Here is a 21562-nt window from a genome sequence, read left to right as displayed (position 1 = left end):
CCTGTGACAGAGAAAGTGTTCGTGCCTGCAGCTCAGCTGCTGCAGTTCATGGTCCAATGACTTTTTTTACCCTCCCAGCGATGATGGGTTTGTACATGAATTGTGAACCGGAGCTCTTGTTCCGTGGGTATCTGTTGCATTCTTCCACAGCTGTCGCAACGCACTGCAGTGTGTCCAGCAGATTGCAAGGGTGAAAATATCAATTTAGGGATGACAGTTGAAACTGACAACCATGATTAATGTATTTTGTCTTAGGCAGAGTGAGACATGGTGGATATAGTTTAAATGGAATAGTATCTCGTTTAAATCATTGAGTCTCAATGGCAGAAAGAAGGTGCCTTGATGGGGACCTAGGGACTATATGCAGTTTTTTTGTCTGCTAGGAAGAAACTGAATTTGTAGTCATCGAGAATGAGAATGAGGCCATGCATTAAAGATGTGTCCTGGATTTTTTCATTGTAATTTCTCATCTGAGAAGATTGCTTTCTGTGTTTGAAATGTCAGTCTTCTAGAGCGTGTTCTAATAAAACACTGGTTTACAGATCTGAAAAATCTCTAGGTTTGCCAGGAGAAATCGTCCATCCCACTTCAGAGCACTGGTCTGTTTGGGGTTCAATCACAGTGCAATAAAGATCTGCATTGCAAACTCTTTGATGCCATTTTACAAAGTAAATGCTTAATTTGCCATCTGTTTGTTTCTCTCTCTGTCTTTCTTGGGTTTACATGGATCTCTCTTTCAGGTATTTTTGTAGGTGGTTTTTTTTTTTTTCCCAGTGGCATTGCTAATAATTGTACATTTTTGGTCCACATGCTTTTAACTTCTCTAGGTGACTGGTCTTTTATTGCCCTGATTAGGGATTATAGTTTCTCCTTCTTGGTATAGCTTGCAGATATTTCTTCCCTATCTCAACAGTTTATTGAGGTCTTTGATCTGCTTTTTAACACTAATTGGAAGGAGAGAAATTAACTAGCGATTTAATTTGTTTTGTTCTTGCCCATGGTCAGGTTACAGTGCATCTATTCAATCTTCACCCTGTTCTTTCCCAACCCTTTTCCCACACAACCCCCTCAGGAAATGTTAGCTTTGAAGATTAACGTTTGATATCATGAACGCGCTTTCCTGATACAGGGTTGGCATAACTGAGCCAGCCACTAGCTGGGTGCAGTTCATGAAAAACTTCTGTTGCTAGTCTTTTTATTCTGCACTTGTTGCAGCAGCTGTTGCCAGGTACCAAGGCAGTCAAATGTTTTGTGGGAGTTCACTTTCTCACTGAGGCTGTGTTTAATACTCATACCTCTAAAATTATTTTAACTGTAAAAAGTTTAAATTTTCTGAATTATCCAGCTCAGCCTGACGTATTAACAAGTCATAGAGGCACGCTGGGAAATATGATCAGTTACCAAATATTTGAGGTGGCCCTTTCAAGGATGTTCTGGCACAAAAAAGTACCCACTGTGAGGTATTTGCGATTTATCATTTTAAAATTTCACAGGGTTATTTTTGAACTCACATTTTATTTTGTGCTCATAGAAATAACAAAGTAGAGGCTTTCTGAGAGTTTTTGTTGCTAAGGAAAATCATGAGGTCTCTTGCTATTTGATGGTTTAATGCAGTTGTCTTTATTTCTTGGTGATTTATGGCACAGGGGAGGAAATAAGACCTTTCAAACAACTGGTAAAGTAATGTGGGAAAAATACACACAGAGTAGTTCTTAGATTTGCATTTTCTAAAGTAGCAATTAAAGATGGAACAGATAATTTTCCATAGATCACAGACCTCCTCCAGAAATCTCAGAACAGCTAGAAAGGTAATGTAAGGATACAGAGAAACAGTTACTGCCCTGCTTTGCAGAAATTTTTAAATACTAAATTTAACAAGCATTTTCTTCATCTCCAAATGCAGAGATGTGCATGGATTATTTAAAATTATGGGTGCCTAGTACTCCGTGATAAAGCAAAATGTTATAGAATTGCTGCAGAATGTCCTTAGGCAGAGGAAGATTGTGTCTCAGTACAGGTGAACATCTCTATTGCTTGCAGTTTTTTCAGGCATTGATATTTTGGCCATCTTTATATGTATCTGTGACTAACGTTATTGAGACATGAAGCTGCACTTCAGCAAATTGTGTATGATAGTAGGTTGCTTCCATGTATTAGCAGTACAGTAGTTTGTAGTGGAGGTGAATGCCCTCTCACTTGCATGACGGAGTAGATGGTACAGTGAAGGTAATGATTGTGTCAGGGACTGTGTGTAGTTCACTCTTAAGTCTCATTTTTGAAATTAGAATTCTTGCAGAACAGCAAACATGTTGGGACCATCTTAAATTGTTGCCAGGAATGAGTAATTCCTGGAACTTCATAGTAGTCCTTTCTTTCAAATGCATTTTTTTCCTTTTCATGTTGTTCTTCTTGACTTTGAAAGTTAGAAAACTTGGAGGGGTAGGGAAAGAAAAATGTTTACATTCTGGTACAAGACTGTGAAACATAGCTCTACATGCATGCAGTAGTAATTAAATGTCATTATGCTGTAAAGTTGCCCTACCCATGGGTGTATCCAGCCTTCAGTGAGCAAGTGCCCAGCAAAGGAGACATTATCATCATTTTGTATGTCTGCTGCAAGTTGACTCATGTTGGGCCTTTCAGTAGCAAAGTTTGGGAATTCCAATATTGCTCATTCCCATTTGAATCTTATTACAGTTGTTACTTTTATGATAATAGCTGGCATTCATTATGATGTAGCTGTCGCTACCAGACTTTAACCATGTAAGAGTTATGTGTTTGTCTAAATAGCTATCTAGGATAATACAGCTATGCTGTCTGAGAAAATGTTGCTTAAATTTTTTGATGTATGAGGAGAATTTGTATGCCCTGATTGTTCAAGTTAGGTCAAGTTATTCTTGACTGTTACTTTCAATGTTTGAAATAAAGATCTTCATTATTTCTTTTATAAATGCTGTAAATATTTCTGGTATCAGTTCCTTTTATGGAGAAGTTATGTTCTTTTATGAATATTTGCCAATTAAAAAGCAATGCTGGCTGACTTCAGAATTTTGAAATTGGAAAAAATTGACAAATTTTAGAAATAATTACTGAAGAAGAGTAGTTTCTATTCAGTGTTACCTTCACAATGGAGGTACATAAGCTTTTTGTAGCAAGAACTATAATTTTCTGTAGATCCGAATACAGTTTTTCCTATTAGCATCTTACACATTCACTTCTATTGTTTTGGAATGTATATATACACACACATATACACATGCATGTGTGTGCAGATGCACAAGCATGTATAACTATACATTAATGCTGACTGTGCTGTGCCTACTCTTGCCTCAATAGTGTTTTATTATGTAAATAAAGCTGGTTTTAACAACTTGGCTCTGAATAGTATTGGATATGCTTCGACATCCAAACTGAGAGCTGTAAATTGATCAGCACGACTAGATCACTCTGTTACACGTGTATTATACTTGAATTGTGACGATTGAGTTGTGGAGTTCTAGGGCAAGTCATTGAGATACTATTTTTATAAGAAAAGCTTGTTACACTGTTGTCATTGTGCTATCGGAGAATGGAGTTGAGATTTCGTACCCTGTTCTTAAATTTTTACTCCTGTAAATAGCTTCTTTGTTGATGTGGTTCTGAAGTATGAGAAGACATCTGAATTTGGCCAATAATTATTTTTCCTGGAAGAATGCTGGATGGAATTAGGTTGATTGAGTTCAAGGCCTCAGCTTTCATAAGGCGAGCCACGTGTTCTTCTCTGAGGGTTGCTCCGTCTCCTGGCTTCTCCCTTTGTTGAAGCAGAATGGTGTGGTTCTGCTATCCTGGCAGGGTTTGTGTAGCAGCTTTGCTGACCCAGGACACATGGCTGCAGCTCTGTCTTTGGGTGTCTGGGACCGATACAAGGTCAGGAAGCAAGGATCTAAAACAAGTGCCATTTTAATATCAATAACAAAAGCATTTAAAAAAAAAAAAAAGAAACCCGTTACTCTTCAGCCATTCAGGAGCCATTGATCTTAAGCCATTTTTTAGCCTTCCCTGTTTTTCTTTTTCATTACTGTGTCCCTGTTTTATGTTTTATTGTATTAATACAATATTTACTCAGCCCAAATTGAAGTGTTACTGAATTCCAGAGATACTTAAGTGTGGTCACGATCACATCATTCTGAATAATGAAATGCTTCGGTCAATTAAAGTTTTGTATTTTTGTGTGTGACCTATGTTGCGGGTTATTGATTGTGCTCTATTTAACTATACTACTAAAACAAGCAGCAGTAGAGAATGTTTCCAGATACTTTGTTTTACTGCTGCATTGTTTGAGTGATATTTAAAGTCTTCATCTACTAGCATTCTCCTAGAGAATTCTCAGTAGCTTAGTATAGGCAAAGCAAAGGTGTGGTTTTAGAGCAGAGTCCCTGTCTTGTGGAGAATGAGTTTTTAACAGTATAGACATGGACTGTTTTCTCCCTTGCGGCCTCAGTACCGTCAAATGGGTACAAGATTGTTTATGTACTAGTATAGATGTAGCTAGAGAAACTCATTATGTGTATGTAAATTACTGTTATACATCAAGGAAGATGTTTAGATATTACTGTGAAAGATGATATAGACCTATTTAGCTCGCTATTTCACTTAGTCATCACTACATAGAGGAAAACTAATGCTTAATTATGCCCATTTCCAAGATACGTACCCTTGCATAATGGTTCTTGGAGACACCACATAACCATGTAAGTGGCTGGTAAAATTATGGTATTCTGACTGGGCAAGTTTGTCAGGCTCTTTCTTCTTCTGAACTAGTTGCTCTATTATTAGTATTAATGAATGCTTTGCTAAGAAAGGACAATTTGAGATGGGAAGGGAATAAAATTGTATCATTTAACAGTATATCTTACAGTATTTTAATTTTTCTTGCAGTGTATCCCTGTATCGGGGAAATTGCCGACCTCTCCGGTTTGAGCCACCAATGCTGGATTTCCATGAACAGTAAGCTGAAAAGTCTTTTGATCCGTTTAATTACTAAGATTAAAAAAAAAAATCTTGAGCATTTAAAACTGGAGGAGGAGGAGGTTGCATACATAAGTTGTATTGAGAGATTGCCTCTAAGTGTGGTTGACTGAATTGTTGCTGCTGTACTTTGTCTTAAACATCATGTTGCAGCCTATTAGCTGCCATGGTTTTGGCGGTATAGGTATTTGCACTTACTCCTTAGGCACTGGTACAGCTGCTCTGCAGAGTGGAAACAGTTTTAAGTCTAGAACTTAAATGGGACATCACCCTTCTGCTTGACATAACGCACATCAGAGAGCATCTTCTCTCGTGTGTCCATTTTACTATTGCTTTGATGACAAAAAAAATTCATCAGTGGATCTGCAGTTGTTAGAACAGCAATGTGGAGTTGTGAAAATACAGCCCTGAGGAAGGACAAACAGCCTCCAGGAACCTAGCTCCGTGCTCCATCTTGCACCTGGTTGCTGTTTTAGTTTTCAGTAGCTGAATGTAATGGCTTACAGCAAACCTATCTGTGACTTCTCTAAAAGATAAAAGAAAGGGAGGAGGAAGGATGTTTCAACAATGTACCCCTAGATAGGTTCTCTGTGAACTGCTACAGTCTTACTTTTCTTAGCAGTAAGTGGTTCTTGTGTAACTGTGTAGGCAGGTACAATCTTTCTTCTTGTTAACAGTCAAAAATCAGTTCTCAAGATGGTGTGCGTGGAAGCTGCTTCTGTACATGATGGATACTTTGACACAATGTAAACTGCAGTGAGGACATTTCAAACGTTTTGTTAAGAGTTCAACCTGGAACAAAGAAAATACCCCCGTGTGCCATGGCACAATATTGCTTCCTCTGCCAGCACTGCTGCTGGATGGAGGGCTGCTTTATTTACTGATCAGCCGTGGATTATTATTAAAAATATAGTATGACTTTCCTGTAGGAAAGACCATTGTACAGTGTGGTGACTACAGAGATGTACAAGGGAGCTCCTTCGTATTGACATGGTGTATACTGCTGTGTTTCTGAAAGAAGAAAGGCTGTCACTGCTTATTGTTCATATAAAATAGTTTTCCAGAAATAGCCGTTATACAAAAGAAACAAACATAATGCCACTAAATAACAAAGCTATGAGCAAATGCCTCATTTTACATAATTTATTTGGGCTTAGTCTAACAAAATTGTAAGTTTTACAATTTTAAGTAAAGTCATGGTGAATCACTCTATCCCTTCTTCCTTATCCCTTCAAAATTTTGGAATATCTAGCTTTTGATGTTGTATGATTTTATAGCATCAGTGACTGGTCCTAGGTAAGAGGATATTGACCTTCTAAATTGAATAGTAAAATATCTAGTGGTGAGCCCTGCTCTGCTACATCTCTACTGTACCAAAATTACATTAACAAATTATACTGGTGGGTGCAGTACAAACTCAAAATTGTAGAGCAGTTTGCTCTTTGTTAGAGTAACTGTAAACTTATCTATTGATTTGGTTTGAAGTGATTTTTCTCTTAAAATTGTAAAACTTTTCGGTTTATAGTAATTACTAATTTTGACATTTGAAATTTATTTTATACATGTTTTTCTAATACGAATGAAGTGTTTTTGTGGATGTGCCCTGAAATGTCTTGCTTTCAAATTTATCTATAGTTTGTATGCTTTTCTGAATAAAGCTGTGCATGCTTTTTTCTTTGTGGATTTCCAAACATGGTCTGGAGGTTTTGGGGTTTTTTTCCTCGCTAAAAATAGATCCCAGACAGTGTCATAAGTACTTTAAGCTGTTCTTCATTATGTTTTGACTTCTATGTAAGCTATTCTCGTGAGACCTAAAAGCGTTGAAGAAATAGGGTAGCTCTAATACAATGTAAAAGTAGTGCAAATCTCTTACTTAAGAAGGGCTCTGTATAGTAAATGTAGACCTGTACTGGGGGATTGCTGTACTCTATCAGTTAAAATAGGGAAATTGTGTGTTTGATCTTGGTTCATTGTGTTTTGTTTACTTTTCAATTTTATTTTATGATAATTAATGTATCTGTTGTGCCTAAGATCATGACCTAAACTACAAATTGTTTTCTGGTTTATTCAAACTTCAGTAAGATGTCCAAAACAGTTTTAGAAAAGATTTAGATAGGGAGCCCCACAGTTCAATTTAAAATCTGACTTTAGGCATTTAAATAAATGTGAACCAACTCTGAGAAATGCTGAGTAACTCAACCTTATGGTGGGAACAAACTGCAGGTGCCAAGCAACTTGGGAGTCAAATAATGCAGATCTAAGCTTGAGGGTCTTTTGCCTTTTAAAATTGACATGATTTTCATATTCAAATTCGGGCTTTTCTTTCTTTGTAAATAGTTGCTTTTAGGAAAGGCGTAAGATGTATATTTAGTTTCTGTATAAGTATTGTACCTAAATTTTTTTTTTAATAGGTAGCATGTAGCATTTACTAGAGCAAAAGTTTGTTTAAAGTTTGTGTTTATGCTGAGCTATCAACATGTATCATTCCTAGGCTAAAGAAAGTTGCAATATTGAATTTCAGGTTTAAGTTAACCCATTCTGCCTGTGACAGTTTTGCTAAGAGTGTGTGGATTTCATCAGATGTTTCAAAAACAAGCCAACCTCAGCAGGAATAATGTTAAAATTTGATTTATCTAGAGAATTTGGAAAATCAAAATGAGTATTAAGTTGATATAAAAGGTGCTGTAGACACACTTTCTATGTTCCACCTGGAGATGAGATTGCAGTGGCCTTATACTTCTGATTTAAAACAGTTGGGGTTTTTTAATTGTTGTTTTAATATAAAATAAACACTACCATATTCTACCACTTTGAAGGCAGTCCAGGTAATCTCAGATTTATTAAAGGAAATGTATGCTGTATGTTAGGATGTGCAAATGTTTAGCTTCCTTGAAGAGTTCCCAGATGTTCTCTGCTTACATTAAGCTTCTGGGAATGGGGTGGAACCGCGGCAGGTACTCACGTATCACTGCTCCAGGGGACTGCTTGGACTAAGTAGAATACTTATTTGGTTATTTAGTGTGAAAGCCTCATTTCTCTGTTTCTGAAGCAATGCTAGTCTTCCTCTGGAACAATTTCTGCAACATGTTGGAAACTGGAGATTTGAAGCTTTATAGAAAACAAACAAAAAAAAACCCTCCATCCAAACCCAACTCCACAACTAGCTGCCTTTATTCTTAGCTGTATTATGTTCATTGTAGTCTCTCTTTCAATCTGTTACTCTCCCCTGTTGTTAAATGGGAATGGAATAATTGTGGTGCTTTACCATACAAGCAATAGTCATCTTCCATAGCTTTGGCAGTTGGTTGCTCAGAGGTTATTTTGGCAGAGCAGTCGCCTATATGGCTTTCTGTGTTTGAGACATGCCTTTAGATTAGAGCTCTTGCAGGTGGCCTATCTGGGTATACAGTTCCTAACTGGAATACAGTTGCAGGGCAGTTTATGTTCACTTCTTGCACCTGCTTTGTGAAACAATTTGAATCTTAATAGATCTCGGTACTTTGCCTGCATCTGTGTTAATTCAACTCTGGCTAAGTAAAGTTTGTAAGTTCTTCAGAATTAAATTTTTGATAGAAGTAACTTTTGGTAAAGGAACACTTGGAGGCTGATAATTGCAGAATACTAACAGTATAAAAGAGAACTGCTTATCATCAAAAATTTAAAATGTGTAATTATTTTAAAGATAAAGTTGACACCTTACCCCTGCTTCATAGAAATGATTGGTAATGTATGAAATGATACTTCTAGGAGAAGTAATATTTTAATCCTTGATCAACCTATGCTTCTATGGTGAATGCCTAGAAAGCTTAGCAAAATGGTCTATTTTCTTCAAAACCTGTAATCTCTTGATGTTAGTGAAGAATTTTAGTGACTAGAGAGTTTATCCAAATCATTAGTTTTCCTACATTTTGAACAAGTATATTTACAACTGGTGAAAGGACCCATTAGGTACCTGCATGCAGTGAAATGTTTACACAGTACTTTTGATCCACTAATGCGTGCGTTTGAAATTGTTGGAGTTTTTAAAATATGTTGCAAAATGAAATTTTCGTTTCCCTTAGAGTTTGTTAAATGCAAGAAACTTTTGACAGTAAATTGACATTCAGTCCAGATCTACCTCTGGTTTTGTTTGCATGTCATACTAGACCACAAAATGCTACCAGAGCAAATAATAGTTTACTAAGCTTTTAGATTCATTCAAGTCATAGTTGGTGGCATGGCTGGGTAAGACTCTGCTACTGGTGTTTTATATATAGGGTTTTGCTAACCATTTGGAAAAGAGATGATTTTTTGTATGAGATCTGAGTTAGATTCTGGACATAAAATGTGGCATTTGTTCCATTTAGTATGTTGTGTGGACACTAACTTTTTGACAGCTGTAATATCAAACAACTTTATTGATTGTTAAAAGGCAGAAACATCTGGAAGGTGCGAAACAATCGGTCTTTAAGCTAGTACATGTACAAAACCAAAACCTTTGTTTTCTTTTGCTTTTCCAAGTTAGACACATTTGCATGCTCAGACTTAGGTGCTTCTGTTACTCTAACTTCAGTTAAAGAAGCAACTTGCCTGTCTCAACTAGTGATGCATATAGTTTAGTGTGAAACAGTAAGAATGCTTTGTTCGCTAACTGTTCAGTCTTGTACCTCATGTAAGCTTCCTTCTTGTAAGGAACTATCCCTTTTTCTTCAGAGTAAGGTGCAAAAGGTATTTCCTTTCAGTCTCTAGAGGTAATCTTGTTAAGACCAGCTCATTTAGTTTCATTAAAAGTAGCTAGATAGGTTGCAAGTCAACACCCAAGTTTTTGCTCTTGGAACTTACTCTCTCATATTGACTGGAGAGCCATCTACCTTGGTTCAGAAGGTTCCTGAGCTGCATATATTTAGAGGGTAGAAGAGTTTTCTGGGCACCTGACTTGGTATGCTTTCCCCATTATTACACTTTAGCCTCCTAGGCATCTGCTATTTACTCCTGTCTGACACAGGGTGCTGATTGAACCCACGTGAAAGTGTTGATACACTGTGTGACCGCTGGTCTTAGAATTGTTTCAGCAGCTGCCAAAGATGCTAGAAGGAAAAAAAAAAAAACAAACCACACATAGGGGGAAACATATTTGTTAAATTCTCAAATACATGAGGAATTTATCTCTATTCTTGTATATTTATCTATATTGCCAGCATTCCAAAATCTAAGTGGGAAGCTTTTGGTTGACTTCAGTTCTCTCTCCAGTCTCATTAGGAAGAATAGGAAGTGGAAGAGGGAAAATATATCTGCTGAATTTATATACTTTTTGGTAATAGATTTCTATCAGCTTTCATAAATCAAGCAAGCATTTTACAGAGGTACCTAAACTACATGCAGCAAGGAAAAATGTAACTGCTCTTTTAAAAGGGGATTTTATCAATCCTTATTTGCTTCACACCGAGTATCTAGATATTTTTGCAAGTAAAGTTTGGGCCAATAATTCAAGGACTCATGTCCCCAACTTCTTGCAGGACCTGGTTTCCTTTCTTAAAAGAATCTACCTCTTGACTTCTAGAGCAGCAATGAATTCCATTACAAGGATGTGCTTACAATACACTGCAAATACTAGCTCGGACTTTGGAAAGAGTTGACTTGCAGCAGCGAAGAATGTGAACACAGGGTTCTTTACCCATTTAAAGAGGCACTTCATCCTTGTTAATTACTATCTTCTCATCTAGGTTGCGGTATTTGTTTTTTGTCATGGTAGATGGACCTAATACCATGCAGGGACAAAAGAGCAAAAACTTTTACATGCTTTGACAGGTCACGTTTGCCTGAAGCTGTGTATCTGTAGCAGCTTCTTGCAATGAAAAATGCTGTCTTTGACTGCCTCAAGGAATTCTGCTGTAAAATTTCGCACTAGGCAACACTATACTAGTGCAGATCATTGTGGCGCAATTGTCTGCAGCCTGGAGAGCATCCATTCTGTGATTGTTGCTTGGATTATAGGTTCATTAAACATATCTGGTGCACATTGGTTTACGTGGATTTTATATGACAGAAAAAACAGATTCTTCTGCTCTGTCCTATTTCTGTAGATTTGGCTAACATCAAGCTTAAAGAATAAAAGGAAAGCTGTATCTGACCAAAACATAATATTAGACCCATTGACCATTCTGGTTTTGAAACAATAAAATAGTAAAATAAAACATGGTGCCAGCAACAAAATTCCTTTTTAGTGGCTTCTGCCTTTATTACCCCTAACTATACTGTGGTGCATTAGTCTGGCATCTGAAGTTAGTAAACTGTGGTGTCTGCCATGGCTGCTTCCCTCCTAGTTGTTTTTATAGGCTTTAGTCTCTCGAATTATACTGTCTTATACTCCCTTCTTTTCAGAACTGGAAAAGCATGGAGACCTTAAAAGATTTAAATATTTGAAACATTTCCTGGGATAACGAGTTTTATTTGCAAACTACCTTTCTGGTGGGATCAGGGTGTCTTTTCAGTATTACCCTGGTTCATCCAACATAGTTATACTAGTTTTGTGATATTTCATACATTCTGCATCATAAAAAGTGTCACTAAAGTCAACTGTGATCTCAGGTTTTCAGTATACACCTGTTTATCTGTAGAGACCATAAGTGATATGCTAGTCATCTCATCTGCTCACATGTGCCTTATCTTCTCTCATTTCCTGCTGTTGTGGTTGGTGGGAACTGTTCTTCTTGGTCTTGGGTTTGGCTTTTAAGCTCCTCCTACGAAGACTGTTGGAGTGCAGTGTAATAGAGGAGGAGGATGGTCTCTGCTACTGAGCAATACTCAATGTGCTGGGAGCATGTTGTCCGCTGTGGAAAATGGGAAATTTCGGAGATAACTAGGGAGCAGACAGCTGATGATCAGGAGAGAATGGAGACAATTCCTTCAGCGCTAGAGGAGTTGGACTACTGTTAATTTATTTAAGGCACGACCACTTTCTCTAAACAATGAATTCACTGTAAAATTGCTGACTGTTCTAAAGCTTACTTATGCCTGTCAGTTACGAAGCAGATAAAATACTTAAGCCCATCTGTACTGATGTCAGTGAAGATATGTTTGAAGCAGTGGGTTGAGAATTCAGGGCATGTCTGGTAGCTCCATATCAACAGACACTTTTCTCAGTTGTGCCTTTGTGGGTGGTTTGGTTGTTGGTTTGGGTAGTTTGGTTTGGGTTTGGGTTTGTTTTTTTTTTTTGCTGGGAGTCGGGTAGGGATGGTGAATGTTGGAGGTCTGGCTCTCATTCAGATTCTTCTGGTCTGACAAACTTTATCCTTAGCAAATGGAGAACAGGTGTAGAGCCCTGCTGTTTGATTCCATTGATCAACAATGTAGCAGTTACAGCAGTTAACGCAAACCATCACAGCTGATAAACCATTTCCCTTGCTAATAACCTCCATGTATACTGGCAACAGATACGAATAATTTTTTATGACTTAGCTGGTAGGTTTTATACAAGTTCTAAAAGGTGAGGAGAGAAATTGTCTTGATTACTAGTTAAGTTAGAGAAGTTAAAATGAGATTTTTTGACAGTGAAAGAAGGATCGAGTGTTTGTTGATGGAGACATGAAATGAGTAGGACTCAGCAAACAAAGCAAAGAGATTTGCAGTAGCAGAGTGCAGATATATTCTGCTGTTAGTGGTGATGCAGTTTATTGAAGATTAACAATAGTGTCTTTGAGTTAACATTACTGTCTTTAGCATCTATCTGTTTAGCCCCCATTTCATAAGTAGTAGGTTATGCCTATTACCACAGTGTTGTGGTTTAGCCCCAGCAGCAACTAAGTACCAAACAGCCTCCCACTCACTACCCCCGACCAACCAGTGGGATGCCAAGGAGAATCAGGGAAAAAAGGTTGATCTTGTGGTTGGTATAAAGACAATGTAATAGGACAGCAAAAGGAAGGGAGATTAAAGATAATAATAGATTATACAAAAGAAGTGATGCACAGTACCGTTGCTTACCACCCAGTGACCCATGCCCAGGCAGTCCCTGAGCAGTGAACCCTGGTCCCCAGCCAACTTCCCGTTTGTATACTGAGCATGATGTTATAAGGTATAGAACATCTCTTTTGCCAGCTTGTGTCAGCTGCCTGGCTATGCCCCCTCACAGCTTCTTGTACACCTACTCTAGCAGAGCCCGGAAAACTGGAAAATCCCTCGGTTTTCTTAGCAACAACTAAAAACATCAGTGTATTATTAACATCCTGCTCATGATAAGTGTAAAATACAGCAGGTCCTGGGAAGAAAATGAACTCTGCCTCAGCCAAAACCATGATATGCAGTCACTTTGTAAATTGTGGTATCCTCCATTCGATGCAACCTTTAATTTCCAGCAAACGTATGAGACGCACACCCTCAGTTGAAAAAAATTGTGCAACTACAATAGCTCTTAATTATTTAGCCTGTTAAAGTTAAATGAGGATGACAGAACAACTGCTTGTTATTGGTGGTCATCACTTCAGATAGTAGTTCTTATCAATATAATTTTGTGGTCCTTGCAATGTTTGGAGCAGCTGACATGGGAGAGTGTACTACATGGAATATGAGTATCCTGAAAGTTCAGAGTTAACTGTTTTGAATTCCAAAATTTAATTTGGAGCAAACTGTGACCTATGTGCTTTTTAGTGCTTTGGTGCTGATGCTTAACACGTACATGCTAAAAGGCATGAAAAAATTCTGACGAGATGTCAAAGCCTGAAAAATAATTGGTGAAACTGAAGCATTTATTGTCACATCAGCTGCTGTATGCAAAATGGAACAAGCCTAAAGCTTGTGTGGAATGAATTGTTAGCACGGTTTGTTGCTGAAAGTGTGCTGTTGTCTAACTGTTTCTGTGTTTTATACTTATTAAATTCCAGAACTTGTCTCCAGCTTTTTATTTTTTTTCCTTAAAGTGTGAGTTCAGATGCAGTATATGAATAAAATGTTGCTGCACATACCTGTGTACTTAATTCTGTAGAGCATATAATAAAATATAATACCAGAAAAATGCTGGGTTGTGGGTAAGACTACTTAGGATCCATCAGGAAAATAATTGTGTTTAGGCTTAGGTCTAGGATGCCTTCTGTTTAATTTAAGTTGCTGTGTGCAACCTTTAACGTTATTATTTCAAGGTTGTAGCACAGGAATAGAAAACTTTTCTGATTCTGAATTAAAACCCTGAAAAATAGAATTTCATTTTGGATCGGTGTCTTTTTGGAGGATGATTGAATGTTAGGTAAGCCTTCAGGAAAAGTAATCAATAAAATGTTGGAAAAGATGTTAGCTAAGTAACCCTTCAAGGGAGAATTTACATATGTTACTTGAAAACATTTAGTGGAAAGTTCTATTGTCAGAGTTCATCACTGTTATGTCTGTGTCTAGTTTAATGGGGCAAAGCCCAATGCTTTACTTTCTGGAATTCCAACACTTTAAAAATATTCTCTCTTTCAACAGGCCAGTTGGAATGCCAAAAATGGAAAAAGTTTACCTGCATAACCCTAGCTCAGAAGAAACAATTACATTAGTATCAATATCTGCTACAACGTCACATTTTCATGCATCATTTTTTCAAAATAGGGTAAGTTTACTTTGCTTTCTCAAAATGAGCTTTTCCTTCCCCCTCCCTAGCCTGAATGGGAGCTTCATTACCCCCCCCCCCCCCCCGCCCCCTCCTCCTTAAATGAGCTACTTACTGCAATAATTATCTGCCTAAAAGTATCCAGATGCTGTAGCTTTTGATCTCATATTGATTGCCCAGCAAATTTGAACTGAATAGGGAAACACACACACAAACTTTGCTAGAAGAGAAGGAATAAAATATTGCATAGGAGTTCTGTCTGTTGGAAGTATATACTATAACTGATCGTTTAATGGCATATCTCCTTTGTTGCCGAATTGACTATCAAGCATATGTTGCCTTATATCATCTACGTGGACAAGCTGTTGGTATAAATTTTCTGAAATTTTGAAGTCCAGTGTGAAGCAGCCACTCCAGTGCGCTTATAACTACTGCAGTCACGCTACAGGAACTTGCCGGTTAAAAAGCATGGTGTCAGCAGGGTTAGCTCAACCACATTACTATCAGATGTAGTCCTCTAGTTTCAGTTTTGTCTGCAGCACTTGTGGCTTAGCAGTGGCCATGTCAACACTAAAAACCTCAGAAAACCTGTCTGTAAGCAACCTTTCGCACTTGCGGAAGCCTTGTAGTAATGCTTTTCTCCAGTGTTCTGTAAACTGTCAGTCCAAAATAATTATGTGATAAGCTGAACTCTTCAGAATTCAGCATAAAAATTGAATTAAATGTGATATTACACTAGATAATACTTGTCGAATATTGACATTTTTATTATTTCGTTACGTATTTTTATCTGTCTAAAACTTGTGCTCTTTTTTGTCTAAAACTGCACTAGAGTTTCTAATTTCAGTTCCCCATAAAGGACACATGGAGATCATCTGTAGCACAAAAACTATTTTTTGTCTGTGGAATGTCTTCAGTAAACAGTTTTGCTTATTCCTGTGCTTACTTGCTTTTTTTTTTTTCCAGAAAATTCTTCCAGGAGGGAATACGTCCTTTGATGTAGTTTTCCTCGCAAGAGTAGTGGGAAATGTAGAGAACACTTTATTTATTAACACATCTAATCATGGGGTATTTACTTATCAGGTAAGAGAATTGCACTCTGTCAGAAAAAGTTGTGCAAATCAACCAGAGCAGTATCTTCCATGGCATACTTACCTATGTAAGAATATTTGCCCAATAGTTTGTTGTTTTGTTTTTTTTTTTAATCAGCCCCCTTGAGGAAGTTTCCACTTCTGCTGCTTGTAACACAGAGGTATACCCTTGTAAAGATCTGTGGGATAGTACTGTGAAATTATGTAGGGTTTAAAATCTCAACTGTTTTCTTGTGTGTGTGATTTTAGTCACACCTTGCAGTGATCTATCTCATTCTTTAGCTCTATATTTATCTGATCCAGTGACAAAATAATGTTATTGTTTAGACTGAGATTCAAAAATATAAAACCATACAAATGCGAGGGTTTGAGAGGTCTGAAAAATGAGAGAAATCCTCTTGTTAAAAGAATGACTCTTATCATGGCAGTGTTTTCAAAACACCACCACAAATACTTTCTATAATCTGTTCCGTAATTATATGGTTAGAGGATATTTCGCATATTTTGAACCTTTAGCTAGTATCTAGTATTTCAGAATATCAGGAAAGAAATACAGTATTTTGACTTCCGGTGTTTTAAATATGTCAGTGTAAGTAAGCAGTAACTATGAGAACTACCTTTTAGCTGCAAACTAAACTAGTTTCCTTATTTCAGTGCTTTAGCATGATACGGCTTTTAAATGTTTGATTAGAAGTAATAAAAATTAATAAACAGAGCGATTGGTAGATTACTGAAATTCGTGCCCAGATGTTAGGCTCTGCAACGATGGCATACAGCTACTGAAGCTTGTTTTTTTTCTGAACCAGGTGTTTGGCATTGGAGTACCGAACCCCTATCGTCTGCGCCCATTTATTGGGGCACGAGTTCCTGTAAATAGCAGTTTTTCTCCTATAATAAATATACATAACCCTCACAGTGAACCTTTGCAGGTGAGCCTAAGATAAAACTGTTAAACAGTCATTTATGTTTGTGATATTAAACTAAAATTTTTGTTTATTTTGGTACTACTTAGAATTCTGTTTGAACTTTAAATTTGTTTGAGGCCAAGTCTTTCACGTAATATAAATGTTTTTCAGTTTAAATGAAAATCAGTTGTTCTAGAAATGTTAGATTACGCTCAGAGATCTCTTAATTTGCTAAACTGAGGTGAAATTTCCGTTTTTAAAATGGTCATAAGTACTGCAAAATAAAGAATTGAGCTTCACTGGTAATTAGGAAAAATACTGAAGCAAACGAAGTAAAATAGGTCTTATGCTTTTAATCCAGGTATGCATCTTATTTTCCATCTGCGTGTTTTACACAGCATAAGATGTCTCTACAGTGTAACCCCGTGTGTAGTGTTGTCAAGTATTCTTTTGTTAAGGCATGATTGATGTCTGTAACCTAACCAAACAAGTAAATGAATAGTCTACTGATAAACTAGTAGTTTAGTGGCTAATTGTCACTGATAAACGTGATCTAATTCTGTTGAGTGGTCCACAACTGAAATGCTACAGAAAGTGTAGCACTAGCAAATGGCTATACGATCATCAGAAGTGAATGTATAAGATATTCCAGTGGTCAAGTAGTTGCTAAGCAATAATATTACACAGTATAATAACTGATAACTAAACAAAGGTTCCTTAGAAGTTGAGTGCTAACATTTTTCTGTTATCCACCTTAGGTGGTAGAAATGTATTCCAGTGGAGGTGATCTTCACTTAGAGCTTCCAACAGGTCAGCAAGGAGGTACAAGGAAGCTATGGGTGAGTAGTCATAGTATTATAGACTGGTTTGGGTTGAAGGGACCTTAAAGATCATCCAGTTCCAACCCCCCTGCCATGGACAGGGACACCTCCCACTAGATCACGCTGCTCAAGGCCCCATCCAACTTGGCCTTGAACGTCCTCCAAGGAGGAGGCCTCTGCAGCTTCGCTGGGCAACCTCTTCCAGTGTCTCGCCATCCTAATTGTGAAGAATTTCTTCCTTATGTCTAACTTAAATCTTTGCCCTTGCAATTTAAAGCCTTGCAGCATTCACTGTACTTGGTTGGGGAAGTTTCATTTTTATATTATTTTACATTTCAGTGTCTTTTTACCAACTTTGGGTTTTATCAGGTAATTATTAAAAATATTTCATAAATAAATAACAGGGTCTGTTAATTTTATAGTAATAGGAACTGAAGGAAAGATTTAATGAAAAGACGCCATCACGATTGAACTGTGCTTTTTTGAAATAAGAGGAACGAGGTGATTCCCAGTAGAATGAATTACACCTACCCGAGCATTCAGGCCACTGCAGTCCTTCAGATTGGCCTATGACCTGGATCTAATCCACACGAAAAATATATGAATTTTTTTTTTAATTGAATGAGTTCTCCTGCAAATCGCTATGAATGGTTTGAAAAAGCAGCTGAATGACCTTTGGGAAGAAGAATCTGTTGAAGACTGCTAAATAAAACACTGATGTGTCTAGCTACACTAAATACCTAGATCATGAGTTGAGAGAGCTGGAAACTCTTCTGGAAAATATTCATATACGCATGCTCTGCAGCTGCTCTTTACTCTTCAGTCTGCTGCTGGAGATGGAGTAATGATTCGGATGGACTCATGGCCTGGCCCACTAAATCTGTTTTGTTGTGTTCTTCACTTAATATAGTTTTGAAATAACCTATACTGATATCTTTAAGTGAAATAAATTTTGGAAGCATCCTGAAGGTAAAGTATAGGCTCCATGCTGTATATCCCACTGTTGGTAATGTCCAACTACATACAAAACATATTTTCATCTTTGATTAGGATTATTCCTTTTTTAATTTTTTTTTAAATTTTTTTTTTTTTTTTTTGTCTGGAGAAGACTTTAAAGTTGCTGGGCTCTGAAACTTGTCTCTTGGTCGAGTGTATTTGTACAGTCACTGATGGTTACATCTATTGTAATGAGTAAGGCCAGGATATTTCCAAGTGAGCTAACAGGGGCTGATAACAAAACTTTAATTCCTGGCTTTTCTGGAGAAAGTCAATGAGAATCACAGTATCTTAGTTTTAAATACAAAAGTTGCAAAAAATTGAGTATGAATACAGATCGTAAAGATTTTAAAAAATGCCATGGAAAAAGTAAACAGATACAGAGAGTAGAGGTAAACATTAAAATGGATTTTAAAAAACAGAAGTCCTAATGTCTTGAAACCATTTTAGTCCAATGGCATTGCTTCTAAAAATAGTCCCTTCCTTGTTGACAAATAGTAACTGAAGAGGAATGTTGAATTCTGTAGCCACTAGTGGGTAAGACGCATGTTACAGCCACAAACAAAAAAAATAGATTTGTTTATTTCTAATACTGGTTCTTGAGCGTGTAGTTTTCGACTTCTCTAGGTCAGGTTGCCAGTTAAAGCAATGATGTTGTGCATGCGAAAGCTTGCAGTGTATTGCATGGAAAGGCAGTTAGGTTAATACTAGTCAGCACAAATCCCTTTGTTTTTCATATCAACCACTGGTATTTTAAAACAATAAAGCAACTAGAAGAAATTAAACCAGCAGGAGTAAAAACCCCATATACATCATTATATTTGCTATGTTAAGAGCTGCATTGGAGTAAGAAAAAGCTGCAAAGCAGAAATTATTTTAAGTAAGATGATCATACTTTGACATATAGATATGCATCATTGTCTAAAATTGTTTTGATGCCAAACGTTTGGATGAGCGGACGATGCAGTCTGCGTATGCAGAAGTATTTTTGTGATCACTGTTCAGAGTTACTTCAGAGATCTGACAAACCTTGATTCCCTGGTTACACGTACAGAAGAATCAAATCGCATTTTTTGAAACAAAATTGAGTAGCTGCATTACCTTGTGCCTAAATAAGTACTGAAACAGAACTTGCTAGTTTATGGACTTGCCAGGTAGTAGCAGTTGAAACTAGTTACTTTGATATTCAGCAGTTTTCAAAGAATACATCTACAGTCATTATGCCATGGAAAATATGGCTTGACCTCCACAATGAATGGATAAGAGCTTGTAGCACAGAAAGCACAGAAGAGATCTATAGGACAGTCAGTACCTATAACGAGTAACATCCAGTTTTGCTTATCAAAAACATAAAGAACATGTCAGCTGAAACGGTGTTGATGCAAAGACTATTCATCAAAAATACCTACATTCTGCCATATTTAGTTGCATACTTATTTAAAGTGAGAGAAGCTCCAAATTTCTAATCAAGATTGAAAAAAGAAATAAATCCACTTCCTCAACCCTTCTGTAATGTGATGAGGAAGAATATGCAGTGTTAGTATTTCAGCTTGTCTTCTGCTTCATCTGTGTCCAGCAAGATATAAAGAATGGTCTTTCTGACCGTGAATGCAGGTTGGGACTGCGAACAGGCTTGGTACAGAAACTAAAACACCCTTTGACTTTTTGCTGTAAATTGTTTGGTGACTTAATAAACCTTCAGCTCCACAAGCTTCTGGCTACTTGCAGCTCTGCACATTTTAATTTGTGTTTTAATTACATGGTTTTAACATCTGTTTCTGTAGCAGTGAAAATCTGTTTTTTTCTCCAAAGCAGACACAATGTTTGATGTTACAGCACTCAGTAACATTTTTATGAATAGATTTTATTAGTAGGTTCTGTCAGCTTAGTCTACTGTCTTTTTTACCAGAATTTTAGTACATAAAACATAATCAAATGGAATGTGAAAGTCTTCTTGCATATACCTTTTTTTAATCAATGTTATATTAGATGATTACAACTATTCTTACTAAATTTAATGGCAATTTTAATAACATGCAGCCTATCTCTTACTACTATTGCAGCTTTATCTCTTAATCCAATTATACTTAATGTTTCCATTATAATATTTAGATATGGCAGCTTTTTTGTAATTGCTGCACTCTCATGGATATGCTTTGATTGTTTATCAGGAAATACCGCCCTATGAAACAAAAGGAGTGATGAGAGCCAGCTTTTCTTCAAGAGAAGCGGATAATCATACAGCCTTCATTAGAATAAAAACAAATGCCTCGGACAGCACAGAATTTATCATTCTCCCTGTTGAAGTAGAAGTTACAACAGGTTTGTAGAAAAGTGGTTGGATATTTGGTATTTCCCTTGCTTGTTTTTGAAGTTATTTAACTTAATTAAATTTTAGTAGAATAAGAAAATGATAACTTTTCTTTTTTCCTTAAAGCACCAGGAATATATTCATCAACAGAAATGCTAGATTTTGGTACACTACGGACACAAGGTAAACTATATTTCAGGTCTCAAACTATTTATAAGGAGTAGGATGGGGAGGGGAAAGCCCAATTATTTTTGTACTATTCAGGATTGCTTGTGAAATGGTGCTTTTTAGAGTTTCAAAAGCAGGATCACAGTATGTTACAAGAATGCACAGATGTATTCACCTGCAAGCACAGTTGAATTATAGAATCATAGAGTGGTTTGGGTTGGAAGAGACCTTAAAGATCATCCAGTTCCATCCACTGGCTGGGACACTTTCCACTAGATCCAGTTGCTCAGAGCAAGTTAATAGTAGTTTGCATATCCAGTTAGAAGACTAGTAATAATATTAGTCTCCCACAGTTGCTCATGGCTTAGTCTGAAAACCATTGTCAATTTATTTAATTTGTAGACTTGCTTTATCTCTGCATAAGTATTAATAGTTTTCAGACACAGGAAATAATGAAAGTATGCAAACTTCATCAGGTTTGTTACTTATGGCAAGATTTTTTTCTTTTAAGTTCTGTTTACACACTTGTGCCTAACATTTGCATTTTAAATTATAGTGGTTAGTGAAATAGTAGTAAAACTGAAGGTATCTTTTGAAATTGTAAAATGGACTCATTACTGAAGAAAAACAGTAAATAACTGTTCATTTCTTAAGGTATTAGAAATAGGGCGGTTAGCTGAAGCATGTAATATGTATTGGTACGC

At 36.8% G+C, this 21562-nt stretch overlaps 1 protein-coding gene across 1 annotated transcript in view; it reads left to right on the top strand.

The window, feature by feature from the left end:
• The window catches only part of TMEM131 (transmembrane protein 131), a 101023-nt gene that overhangs the window by 35135 nt on the left and 44326 nt on the right, over positions 1-21562 (top strand). The window contains exons 4-10 of the mRNA XM_054071225.1: positions 4918-4986; positions 14443-14566; positions 15533-15649; positions 16464-16586; positions 17321-17401; positions 20551-20701; positions 20817-20873. Of these exons, the coding sequence (XP_053927200.1) occupies positions 4918-4986; positions 14443-14566; positions 15533-15649; positions 16464-16586; positions 17321-17401; positions 20551-20701; positions 20817-20873 (722 nt within the window). The remainder of the gene's footprint in view (positions 1-4917; positions 4987-14442; positions 14567-15532; positions 15650-16463; positions 16587-17320; positions 17402-20550; positions 20702-20816; positions 20874-21562) is intronic.

This window comes from Cuculus canorus, chromosome 1, assembly GCF_017976375.1.
Source record: "Cuculus canorus isolate bCucCan1 chromosome 1, bCucCan1.pri, whole genome shotgun sequence".
NCBI classification, from domain to species: Eukaryota; Metazoa; Chordata; class Aves; order Cuculiformes; family Cuculidae; genus Cuculus; species Cuculus canorus.
The sequence above is the reverse complement of the archived record's forward strand: the minus strand, read 5'-3'. Positions and strand labels throughout refer to the sequence as shown.